This window comes from Onychostoma macrolepis, chromosome 06 (genome assembly GCF_012432095.1).
Source record: "Onychostoma macrolepis isolate SWU-2019 chromosome 06, ASM1243209v1, whole genome shotgun sequence".
Taxonomy (NCBI): domain Eukaryota; kingdom Metazoa; phylum Chordata; class Actinopteri; order Cypriniformes; family Cyprinidae; genus Onychostoma; species Onychostoma macrolepis.
In genome coordinates, this window is record NC_081160.1 from 21,727,880 (window position 1) to 21,740,951 (window position 13,072).

A 13,072-nucleotide genomic window follows, 5' to 3' on the forward strand; every position below is an offset into this window, starting at 1 on the left:
TGACGTGCAAAACAATACCTGCCTGAGGCTATTGCCACATGCTCTAGAGACTCAAAATTCCTCACTCCCATAGTCTTTCATTTCTAAAAAATAAAATTGTTTTCTCATCTAACTGCCCAGTAGAGTTATGCACAGATTTGTAATCCTGTTTTTTATTTTTATTTTTTACAATTTGACGAGTAGATGCACACACCCTCTCACAAACAGGGTTTATGAACTGATAAAATACATCTTGAAATGCAATGTAGGTCGCTTTTAATTTACAAAAGCATTTGTAAATTATGTAAAAAGAGCAGTGCCAGTCTTGTATAAATTTGTTTTCACTGAAAACAATGGAACTATTACTATACGGGTATTTTATATATCTACAGGACTGTTTTTGTGTAAAAAATAAAAAATAAAATAAAAAGACTTTTCCCCCGCAAAGCTATTTTAGGGTCAACTTTTTGAAGTTTGACAGCTCCAGTCAACCATCTACTTTAGTCTTTATGTAAGAGAGTAAAACGCTGTCTTTTGTGTTCAATGGAATAACGAAACGTAGGAAAGTAAATTGTCAGAACTTTTCATTTTTTGGGGTGAAATATAGTATCTTAAAAGCTTCTGAACTAAACATATATCAACACACCTGTCAAAACAAACTTGTCAAAATCTCTCAAACAACTGTCATGCAGGATGTAATATCAGAGCGCTCAATCCATTTAGTTTGTTTCTTCAAGGAGTTACTGAAGGTTAATTAAGCCCCATTAAACAAAGTGTAACCCTTCCTATTGAGCCTTATCAGGAATGAATTATTCTAAATCAGCCGTAACAATATAATCAAGAGGATTTGGTCATAGAGAGACTGACATAATCCTCATATGAACAATATTAGCAGTATCCAAAAATGATTTGCTGAGAAGAAATGGTTATCAGTTTGTAATTAAAATGAAATGAGAAACAGAATGATTGATTACTCAACGCAGTGACAGAAAAGGTTATGGGAACAGGATCTCCAACGTAGTCTTTTTATAGCTGGTTAATTTCTAGATGAAACAAGTTAATTCCAGGAATATGTCATCCATCAACTACAACACAGCTCCGTGAAATATTCTGAAGACTTGTCAGTGACAATATGAAGTGACAGTACTTTTAACACCTTCATGTTCATTTGGTCCAATCATCACTGGCAGGACAAAACTGCTGTTCTTTGCTTTGTTGTGCCTTAAGATGGCACTCTTTACTTGTGCTATTAGATGTTCTATAAGAAATCGGATAGCAGGCCTACTTAATAATACTGTATTAATAAGACATTATTGTGGTGGATTCTGGGGATAGTTGTCACGCTTTTTACTTGAGTGAATATTTTCGAAGTAGGTTTGTTTTTTCAAGTCAATTTATGTATAATTACTTACCTTTTTGTGTTATCAGAACACAAAAGCAGGGCAGGTGGTCACTTCTTGTATTTAACTGACATGTAGTCCATCTTACCGATGATGCTTGTACATTAAAATACAAATCTTTACATTAATGTTTTCATTTTTAGCCAGTGCAGTTGAGATTATAGCTAGCATTAGCGTTAGCATTAGCATTCTGACTTCACCTTTGTTACCCTGGAAAATGATTTTTCACTGAACACAATAGTGGGGCATGTTGTCACAATAGATACCTGCTATTGAATAGCCCTTCTCCCCTATAATGCTCTAAATGTACATTACAATATCAGTATTAATGCAAATCCCTGCATTAACGTCCAATGGTTTTTGTCATTTTTGGAACTCTTTGTTATTTTAAGCATTTGCCTACTTCATGTTATATTTCTACAGAATGTTATTATGTAAGTTTATTATAAAGTATTACCATAATCTCTTTAACTTTTAGCCAGCACAGTAGAGATAATTTGTTTTCCAATTAGGTTGTAAAATATATTATTCCGGTTTTTGTGTCCTCCAGTTACACTGCAGTCCACTGTGATCTTTAAAAAACATATAAAGGTAATATTTAATTTCTCTTTCTAATACCAAAGCAATACTGCTGGGGGAAAAAAAAAAATGTTACTGTACATTAGCATTGTGACCTAATTAGAAAATCATCCATAATAAAAGAATCTGCATTGCCGTGGCTGTCCTTTAGGGGGCAGTATCTCATCAGGGCTTTGTTTCGGATAGTTTGCAGTTCCACCCAGAATTGAAGGTTTCACACATTCTATTTTTACACTGCTGAATAATTCAATACAGAGCCATATATGATCAGTGACATTTCCTCTTTTCTAGCAGTCTGACAATGGGGTTGCATCACTTGATCCTCGATGTGGAGTCTAGAAAGTGATATACAGCTGTGAAACTATGAATAGCTTTGTTCTAGGACACAAAATGACATTAATGAATATATACACAATGACCCAAAAACCACCCTCGATTTTCAACATCAATTGACTCTCTGTTTACGGAGATGATATAATGATGCGAAATGATGCTGTCATAATAGATTTCTTTGAGCATATTCCGTAACGGTCCATTGCCATGCTGCTGAACCCCCACTAGATCAGTGACACAGTATTTCATCATTAAATTCCAATTTAATATGTGCTTTATGGCAAATAAGGACAGGAATATCAAAGGAGGAAACGAACTCTCCCAGGAAGAAAAAAAGAGTGTTCAAATCACATTTTTGACGCTTCCAAAGGCCCCGTATTTCTTTCATTTTGATTGCATTTGGTGGGAGCGTTTTATAGGAGTTACTTCAGTAAGTATCTGGGGAGTAATTCTGCGCATGAAATCACGGCTGCTGTTTTGTTCTTGCAAGGGGAAGCCGGGTGATCCTTAAACTTGCCGAGTGCTGTTGCCATGGTAACATCACAGTTCATCAAGGTTCAGTGCAATAAAAGGAGTCAAAGTTTAAATGACAATTATGGACCGACGCAACCTACTAAGTAAGGATACAATAACATGCTGGTACTCAACAACTAACTCTGATGAAATGATACTGAAACTAAATTTCATAATATTATGTGCGACACTTTCAGACTTTATGTAGCCACGCCCCTCACTCTGCTCATTGTCTTCTGTCTTCCGGTTTGTATTTTTACAGCATGAAGGTAAGATATTATGAATTTATAATTGAACTGCTCGTTTTTAAACTCTTCCTGGTCTACTGACACCCATTTCTGGTCCATTTTATAGAGGTAGACTCTTAAAAATAAAGGTTTTATTGACATCTTTGGTTCTACAGAGAACTTTTAACATCCATGGAAACTTTGCATTCCACAAAAGGTTCTTTAGATACATAATGTTCTAAAAAAAAAGTGTTTTTTAAAGGGATAGTTCACTTAAAAAAAAAAATTAAAATTGTCACTTACTTACACACTCATGGAAACACAAGTTGTTTCAAACCTGTATGCCTTTCTTCTGTTGAACACTATTTGTCATCCGCATGATAACTTTCAGTAACTCTGCAATAAGCAAATCCACTTCAACAGCTAATTAATCAGAATGATATTTGTTTTCGTGACAGAAGCTTTGACGGAATGACAGTGACAGGACAAAAACACAGTTAATAAAAGAATAAAAATAAAAATAGTTACGTTACTCTAGTTTACGTTACATTGCTATTTTTGATTCCAGCATTTCTCCTCTACTTTGTTTTAATTTTATTTTAGGTTCATAATTCAATTGTGTTTCTAGTGCTTTAATGCTTTGTGTTTGCTTGTCTTTTTAATTGTAAAGCACTTTGGTCAACACCAGTGGTTTTTTAAATGTGCTATACAAATAAACTTGTATTGTTACTCTTTGACAGCAATGCCAAATAACATACTGAGTAGGTACTACATTTGAATTTGAATTAACTTTGCGAATGTTAAAAAAGGTACGGTTCTATGTAGTATGAATATGGGTAGTAGGCTATGACGTTTGGGCAAACTACATCCACCATGTTGTTACTGTCACGTGACCTATTTTATTACTTTTGCATCAAATTACAAAAACTAGTTAATACTGCTGCCACAGTGTTTTTAATGCAGCAGTAACTTTGCTACTACACGTCAATTAGCAGACATTAGAGTATTAGTAGACTGTCTGCTTAATATCTTCTAACAGATTATTTTGATGGGTCCACAACATACAACATACTGACTATAAGAAACTTTGCAAGTATATGTCAACTTATTCTACTAACCCTAAACCTACCCTAACAGTCTACTCTGAGAGTTAGTAGACATGTAATTTCAAATTAATGAGAATTACACTGAACAAAATTATAAACGCAACCCTTTTGTTTTTGCCCCCATTTTTCATGAGCTGAACTCAAAGATCTAAGACTTTTTCTATGTACACAAAAGGCCTATTTCTCTCAAATATTGTTCACAAATCCGTCTAAATCTGTGTTAGTGAGCGCTTCTCCTTTGCCGAGATAATCCATCCACCTCACAGGTGTGGAATATCAAGATGCTGATTAGACAGCATGATTATTGCACAGGTGTGCCTTAGGCTGGCAACAATAAAAGGCCACTCTAAAATGTGCAGTTTTATTACACAGCACAATGCCACAGATGTCGCAAGTTTTGAGGGAGCGTGCAATTGGCATGCTGACTGCAGGAATGTCCACCAGAGCTGTTGCCCGTGAATTGAATGTTCATTTCTCTACCATAAGCCGTCTCCAAAGGCATTTCAGAGAATTTGGCAGTACACCCAACCGGCCTCACAACCGCAGACCATGTGTAACCACACCAGCCCAGGACCTCCACATCCAGCATCTTCACCTCCAAGATCGTCTGAGACCAGCCACCCGGACAGCTGCTGCAACAATCGGTTTGCATAACCAAAGAATTTCTGCACAAACTGTCAGACCGTCATCGGAGTCTCGACCTGACTGCAGTTCGTCGTCGTAACCGACTTGAGTGGGCAAATGCTCACATTCGATGGCGTCTGGCACTTTGGAAAGGTGTTCTCTTCACGGATGAATCCCGGTTTTCACTGTACAGGGCAGATGGCAGACAGCGTGTATGGCGTCGTGTGGGTGAACGGTTTACTGATGTCAACATTGTGGATCGAGTGGCCTATGGTGGCGGTGGGGTTATGGTATGGGCAGGCGTATGTTATGGACAACGAACACAGGTGCATTTTATTGATGGCATTTTGAATGCACAGAGATACCGTGACGAGATCCTGAGGCCCATTGTTGTGCCATTCATCCACGACCATTACCTCATGTTGCAGCATGATAATGCACGGCCCCATGTTGCAAGGATCTGTACACAATTCCTGGAAGCTGAAAACATCCCAGTTCTTGCATGGCCAGCATACTCACCGGACATGTCACCCATTGAGCATGTTTGGGATGCTCTGGATCGGCGTATACGACAGCGTGTTCCAGTTCCTGCCAATATCCAGCAACTTCGAACAGCCATTGAAGAGAAGTGGACCAACATTCCACAGGCCACAATCAACAACCTGATCAACTCTATGCGAAGGAGATGTGTTGCACTGCAAATGAGGCAAATGGTGGTCACACCAGATACTGACTGGTTTTCGGACCCCCCCCCCCGGACCCCCCCAATACAGTAAAACTGCACATTTTAGAATGGCCTTTTATTGTGGCCAGCCTAAGGCACACCTGTGCAATAATCATGCGGTCTAATCAGCATCTTGATATGCCACACCTGTGAGGTGGATGGAGTATCTCGGCAAAGGAGAAGTGCTCACTAACACAGATTTAGACAGATTTGTGAACAATATTTGAGAGAAATCGGCCTTTTGTGTACATAGAAAAAGTCTTAGATCTTTGAGTTCAGCTCATGAAAAATGGGGGCAAAAACAAAAGTGTTGCGTTTATAATTTTGTTCAGTGTAGTTGACATGTAGTTACAAAGTTACTTATAGTTATTAGAATGTCTAAAGTGGACTATCAAAATAAAGTGTAACCAAAAAAAAAAAGCTTGCCCCTTTTAGACTTGCACTCTAAAATTAATAATTTAATAAAAAACTATTAATTTAATAACTGCTAGTTTTCTTTAAAAAAAAAAAAAAAAAAAAAAAAAGGCCTCTAACACTAGCTTGCTCTATTCTTTTTCTATTCTATCTGTTTTCTTTTTATTCATTATATAATAATAAAAAATAAAAAAAAACCTTGGTACGTGTACTGCCTTAGACTAACTGAGACTTGTCATAGCACTTTCATATCATTGCTCTTTTGTTGATTTTGATTGCTTCCATTGTCCTCATTTGTAAGTCGCTTTGGATAAAAGCATCTGCTAAATGACTAAATGTACATGTAAATGCATATGAATTTAACACAGATGATAAGGAGGCTGTGATGGATATATACAGTCTTTACAATGGCATGCAATGTATAAAGGTCCTAGATCATATTATTTTCACAACTCACAGTTTTATGGAGTTTTTGTCTACTGAAATTTTCATTCCTGTCCAAAAATTAAATATGGCACTACTTCAAGTAAATTTTGTTATACTCAGTGGTGGGCCGTCAGGGGCAGCAGGGCCTTCTTTGCTGGCCCTATAAAAAATAAAATTGTGTGAAAAATGTTTTTATTGATTATTTAGGTATCATTTTCATTTGTGTAATGTCCACAAAATTGCCTATTATCAGTTTAGTTGAGGTTGAACTGGAATATCCTACATAAGAAAAGTCTGAGGCCAGCACTACAGATAGTGCTACCCTTTTGTTGAAAGACGTCACATCTGATTTGTTAAGAGCATTACTGACAGAATCATCAGTCAATCAAATTTTGACGGTCAGTGACAGCCCGCCCTCTGGGTCTAGCGACGTGCCCAGTGCTACCCCCAGTGTTAGACCGCCCCTTTAGTCAGGGATTTCCAAGCAAGGTACGAAAGTGAAATTCAACGAAAAGAAAAGGACAGCTGCAGTCATCGGCGCCTACACCAGCTCTTGCTGCCGATCTACTAAAAACGCCTTTTGCAGACAAAAGAGAATAACTGAGAAAGGAATACCTACACTGAATTCGCTAACAAAGGCCAGGAAATTTTTATGCGCCATTTCAAAGACTGCAACTATGAGTGTTATGAGTGGCTAACAGCTAGCACCGAGCACAAGTTATTTTGTTGGCCGTGTTTACTTTTTAATACGAGTAAAGGGATGGAATGACAGACCCATGGACTTTATTTACAAGTGACAGGTGAGTGCTTTATTATTTGATGAGTATTGTATCATGCACATTGTTATGGAGGCATACGTGGTGTGTTGATAATACTGTGGTGTGGTGTGTGGATGTCCAGCGTTTGTTTGGCGCGTCGTCATTTTAGAGTCACTTGAATGTTTATAGTGACCCCTACTGTTGAAATTGTTGATCAGCCTTTACAGGTGCATCTCAATAAATTAGAATGTCGTGGAAAAGTTCATTTATTTCAGTAATTCAACTCAAATTTGTGAAACTCGTGTATTAAATAAATTCAGTGCACACAGACTGAAGTAGTTTAAGTCTTTGGTTCTTTTAATTGTGATGATTTAGGCTCACATTTAACAAAAACCCACCAATTCACTATCTCAACAAATTAGAATACTTCATAAGACCAATAAAAAAAAAACATTTTTAGTGAATTGTTGGCCTTCTGGAAAGTATGTTCATTTACTGTATATGTACTCAATACTTGGTAGGGGCTCCTTTTGCTTTAATTACTGCCTCAATTCGGCGTGGCATGAAGGTAATCAGTTTGTGGCACTGCTGAGGTGGTATGGAAGCCCAGGTTTCTTTGACAGTGGCCTTCAGCTCATATGCATTGTTGGGTCTGGTGTCTCTCATCTTCCTCTTGACAATACCCCATAGATTCTCTATGGGGTTCAGGTCAGGCGAGTTTGCCGGCCAGTCAAGCACAGTAACACCATAGTCATTGAACCAGCTTTTGGTACCTTTGTCAGTGTGGGCAGGTGCCAAGTCCTGCTGGAAAATGAAATCAGCATCTCCATAAAGCTTGTCAGCAGAAGGAAGCATGAAGTGCTCTAAAATTTCCTGGTAGATGGCTGCGTTGACTGTGGACTTCAGAAAACACAGTGGACCAACACCAGCAGATGACATGGCAGCCCAAATCATCACAGACTGTGGAAACTTCACACGGGACTTCAAGCAACATGGATTCTGTGCCTCTCCACTCTTCCTTCAGACTCTGGGACCTTGATTTCCAAATGAAATGTAAAATTTACTTTCATCTGAAAAGAGGACTTTGGACCACTGAGCAACAGTCCAGTTTTTTTTCTCCAGCCCAGTTAAGATGCTTCTGACGTTGTCTCTGGTTCAGAAGTGGCTTGGTAGCCCTTTTCCTGAAGACGTCTGAGCGTTGTGACTCTTGATGCACTGACTCCAGCTTCAGTTCTCTCCTTGTGAAGCTCTCCCAAATGTTTTGAATCGGCTTTGCTTGACAGTATTCTCAAGCTTGCGGTCATCCCTGTTGCTTGTGCACCTTTTCCTACCCAAATTCTTCCTTCCAGTCAACTTTGCATTTAATATGCTTTGATACAGCACTCTGTAAACAGCCACACCTTTCAGTAATGACCTTCTGTGACTTACCCTCTTTGTGGAGGGTGTCAATGTTCGTCTTCTGGATCATTGCCAAGTCAGCAGTCTTCCCTATTATTGTGGTTTCAAAGAACAAGAGATACCTAGAATTTATACTGTATGGATGGTCATTTATTCAAACTCAAATGTAAATATTCTAATATTTTGAGATACTGATTTTTGACTTTCATGAGCTGTAAGCTCTAATCATCAAAATTAAAAGAAATAAACATTTGAAATATATCAGTCTGTGTGTAATGAATGAATATAATATACAAGTTTCACTTTTTGAATGGAATTAGTGAAATAAATCAACTTTTTGATGATATTCTAATTATATGACCAGCACCTGTATATAGAATAATATAATATAAAACGATAAAGAAATCCTACCTCAAAATCAATGAATCACCCCTTTTTCTCAGACAGAGAGAGAACTTTACCAATCAAGTGTCTTCACTCTGGCTTATATTGTGATTGAAGAAATTTAGTGCGTCACAATTATCCCAGTATTACAACTGAAGGCCATTTATTGAAACTCAAATGTAAATATTCTAATATTTTGAGATACTGATTTTTGACTTTCATGAGCTTTAAGCTCTAATAATCAAAATTAAAACAAAAATAAAACTTTTGAAATGTTTTACTTTACATGCAATGAATCTAAAATATTTGAAAGTTTCACTTTTTGAAATAACTTACAAGAAAAAAATGAACTTTTTCACGACATTCTAATTTATTGAGATGCACCTGTATTGTTGTTGAGAGCCTGTGTGCGGCATAATGTGTATTATATGCATATGGCTGCATTAGCTGTAACAGAGATGTGTAAGATGTGTACATGTAGTTTACAGTTGCTTACTGAATGTCCTGACTAAAACCCCACGGTTATACTGCTATAAGTAGCCTATCCAGTTCACTAGCTTAAAGTACAAAAAAAAAAAAAAAAACACAGAAGATGCACTCACATTTTCTAATTGTGCCTGTTATCATTCTCACTATGTGGACCTCATTTTGCTCAGTAGAATTCAAATGTATGTTGTTCACAGCAGGTGAGATATGTCTGAGAAAACTAAATATGTGGCCGGCACATTCAAGGAACCCCTCCGGCTCATTTTCCTGGGTGTTTTTTCTGTGACTCGCAAAGGAAAAGGCTTTACAACTCTCTATAACAACTGACAAAGAAGCTTTACCCCATTACATCAATGCAGTCAAGCTCAAAACTCAATGCTTAGGTCAGTCCTCTGTTCAAGGGCCTCCTCCAGAAAAATAACTGCGTCTACAGCAGCAGTCTTTTGGGAAATGCCTTCATCTCTTGCCCTGTGGGAAACAATGAAAGCTGAAATGAGACAAAAATCAAAGTAGTCATCTTCCCAGACCTGCTCTTCACTCAAGAGCGGAATGAGTCCTGACAAAAACGATTGAACTAGGTAAAATGTGTCTTTCTGTATTACTTGTGACTGTCGGATATTCGTGACCCGTAATGAATTCATTTCTAGTATTATTTTGTATTAAGAGACTGTGTGCCAACGGTAATTAAACCTGGAGTTTATGGGAAAGAAACCGAACCAAGGAAATAAACGAAATCCCAGTTTAAACCAATTTGATTCCAATTTATGAATCATTCTAGAGTTCCCCAGAGACAAACCCTCAGAATCACTCTATGTCTTTCTGAAGCCATGTTTCACAGTTCACTTTATACTTTGTTTTCCAGAGCTAGAAAGGGGGAGGAAGACGCAGATATTTTCTGGGAATGGAAATAAGTCACTGTCAGTTACAAGGACTACTTTCAGTTATAGGCTATTGCATATTAATGTTTAGCAGACATCCTATGTACTTGTTATATATCATTATTAAAATGAATCACTAGCCTATTAATCACTATTGCACAGTGCAAGAAAAAATGGCAGTAGGTTGCCAGAGCTTAACAATTTTTTATTTAACAAAGTTTTAGAAATGGAAATCAAATTTACAGTAAAAACATATAATTAACTGAAATAATGTTAATATACCAAATAGCATTTTAATACCAATAACGAAACGGAAGTGCCATCCCAAAGAGGCACAAAATCATATCCACAGACTTTTACACTAACTGTTCCCTCCTGGTGGAATGACCTGCCCAACTCAATCACATCTCTTCCATCTACACTTTACCCTCTAACACTAGCACTTATTCTATTTCTATTTTATCTACTTGTTTTCTTTGTATTTATTTAAAAAATACTTGAACCTCTAACATTAGCGTTCTCTGATTTGTTTCTTTTCTATTCTATCTACTTGTTTTCTTTTTATTTATTAAAAACCCTCTAACTCTAGCATTCTTTATTCTTTTTTTCTATTCTACTTGTTTTCTTTTTATTTATTATAAAAAAAAAACCTTGCTATGTCTAACCAAGACTTGTCACAGCACTTACATATCATTGCTCTTTTGTTGGGTTTGATGGCTTCCAAGTCACTTTGAATAAAAGTGTCTGCTAAATGACTAAACGTAAAGTAAATTACTAAAAACGTAAAAAAATCTTTGTAGTATACTGAAAACCACCTAAAAAATAAAGCTATATGATTAAAGTTCGTCACAAGTAGCTTTTCCTACAAGTGTCAGGGAATGTCAGTTTACTGTTTGTCAATTTTTTGTTCTTCTTTACTATTAGTGAAGAAACATGTAATAGTCTTTTGCTGTTAAATTACATCAAATGTCTTTTTAGATTTACTACAGTTTTTCATTGTATAGATTAAGATAACATACCATTGACCAATTAACAAGTTTTAACCATAGGTCCTATTGTTCAAATTATGATAATTTGTTTTTTATAGTTCAATGAACAAGATGCTACACAGCTTGCATTTTACAGATATATTACCTCATATATTTTTACCCCAAAGCTGAGATCCATATTCAGTAACTGTTCTATAATGAAAGATATACAGTCTTAAAATGGCACTTTATTACATTTCAAATGCAATCTTAAAAAGGAAATAGGCCGTATATCCCATGGTTCCAAGCAGTCAACATCAAAATATATCTCTTGGGTTTCTGATTTATTAAAACATAATTCACTATAAACTCTCTATTCTAAAACATATCACAAACCTGTCCTTATTGCTGTCTTACTTTGCCCTAAGGCCAGGAATGGACATGAATGGCTGTCCATTATAAATGAGCATAGCATAGAAAACTGGGTCAGTGAACGAAAGGTGAAGGATTACATACATATTGTTCTGTCTGTCTGTCTGTCTGTCTCTGTCTCTGTCTGTCTCTATGTCTGTCTGTCTCTGTCTATGTCCGTCTATGTCTTTACAGTCTTTATATTCTTAAACTGGAGGCCGCAATGAATCCTGTATTTTTATAACATAAGGGATAAGCATCACACCAGCCTCCAATTAAACCAACCTCTGCCACTTCTTTCCGTCTGAAAAAGGTAGATTTAAAATAGCAGAAAAACACTGCTGCCCTACTGTGACCCCGTCCTGTTATAGGGGATGAAAGAGAGAGAGAGAAAGAAACGAGGAAGATGGATTAATTACCACAGTCACTTTCCACTGTCTGTCCAGGGGAATCTCTATAGGAATGTGGGTCCACCCAGACCCCTGCTGCTCTCTCCATCTGTTCAGCACAGCTCACTCCCTCAACAGTAGGCATATCAAAAGGTGCCTCGTTTCTGATGTGCCTTAATTTCAGGGAGAGTAGAGTGTCAAGGATGTGGGGAGGTTGTCTTCTGGCTGCAAGATCAATCATTTCTGTACCGTACGCTTTACTGTTGCATCCACTGTTCTTATTTAGTTATTTATGTAATATTTTCATTTAATGTTTATTATTAATCATTTTGACACAGGGGGAGGGGGGTTGTTTTATTTCATGAAACTGCTAGTTAATATTATCACAATGGACTAAATATACTGACTTTGCTTACAGTGTATAACAACTTTCCAAAAAGAATTGACAAATTTTGTACTTTTCGGGGATTTTTTTATTTTAATTTTTTTGGCTCACATTGTTGTGCTCACAAATGACCGGCCTACAAAATATTGCTTTTACATTTCTCGTTATGCTATATTATTACCATTTATTGGATAGAATGTTTTTATCAACTTCTTTCTTTCAATTAGAATTGGTTTAGTATTTATTTTTGGAACTGATTGATCATATTGCCACCATAGGTTATGCACTTCAGTTTTTGAGTGAACATTGCTAAAATGATCCACTAATAATGTGTGTGTGTGTACTTGTTTATGCTACATTGTGTTGATGTTGTTTATCTGAAAGTGTAACAATACAAACAGGTTTTCTGTAAAGGGTAGGTTTAGTGGATAGAAAATACAGTTTGGTCAGTATAAAAACATTAGAAGTCAATGGAAAGTCCCCACAATTCACAAAAAAAAAAGCATGAGTGTGTGTGTGTGCACGTTTTTGTGACAAATGAGGACATACATCTGTATAATGACAAGAGTATGACATGCACTGTAAAAAGTGATAAGTTGACTTAACTTAAAAAAATTTAGGAGACCCGTTGACTTACAATTTTTAAGTAAATGATAATTTAAAAAAATAAGTTTATTGAATTGTCAAGTT

General features: G+C 36.7%; 1 protein-coding gene across 1 annotated transcript in view; it reads left to right on the forward strand.

Moving 5' to 3' along the window:
• The first annotated feature begins 6,832 nt into the window (after positions 1 to 6,832).
• negr1 (neuronal growth regulator 1) overlaps positions 6,833 to 13,072 on the forward strand; it is a 164,264-nt gene continuing 158,024 nt past the window's right edge. The window contains exon 1 of the mRNA XM_058778333.1: positions 6,833 to 7,125. Within this exon, the coding sequence (XP_058634316.1) occupies positions 7,091 to 7,125 (35 nt within the window). The 5' untranslated portion in view covers positions 6,833 to 7,090. The remainder of the gene's footprint in view (positions 7,126 to 13,072) is intronic.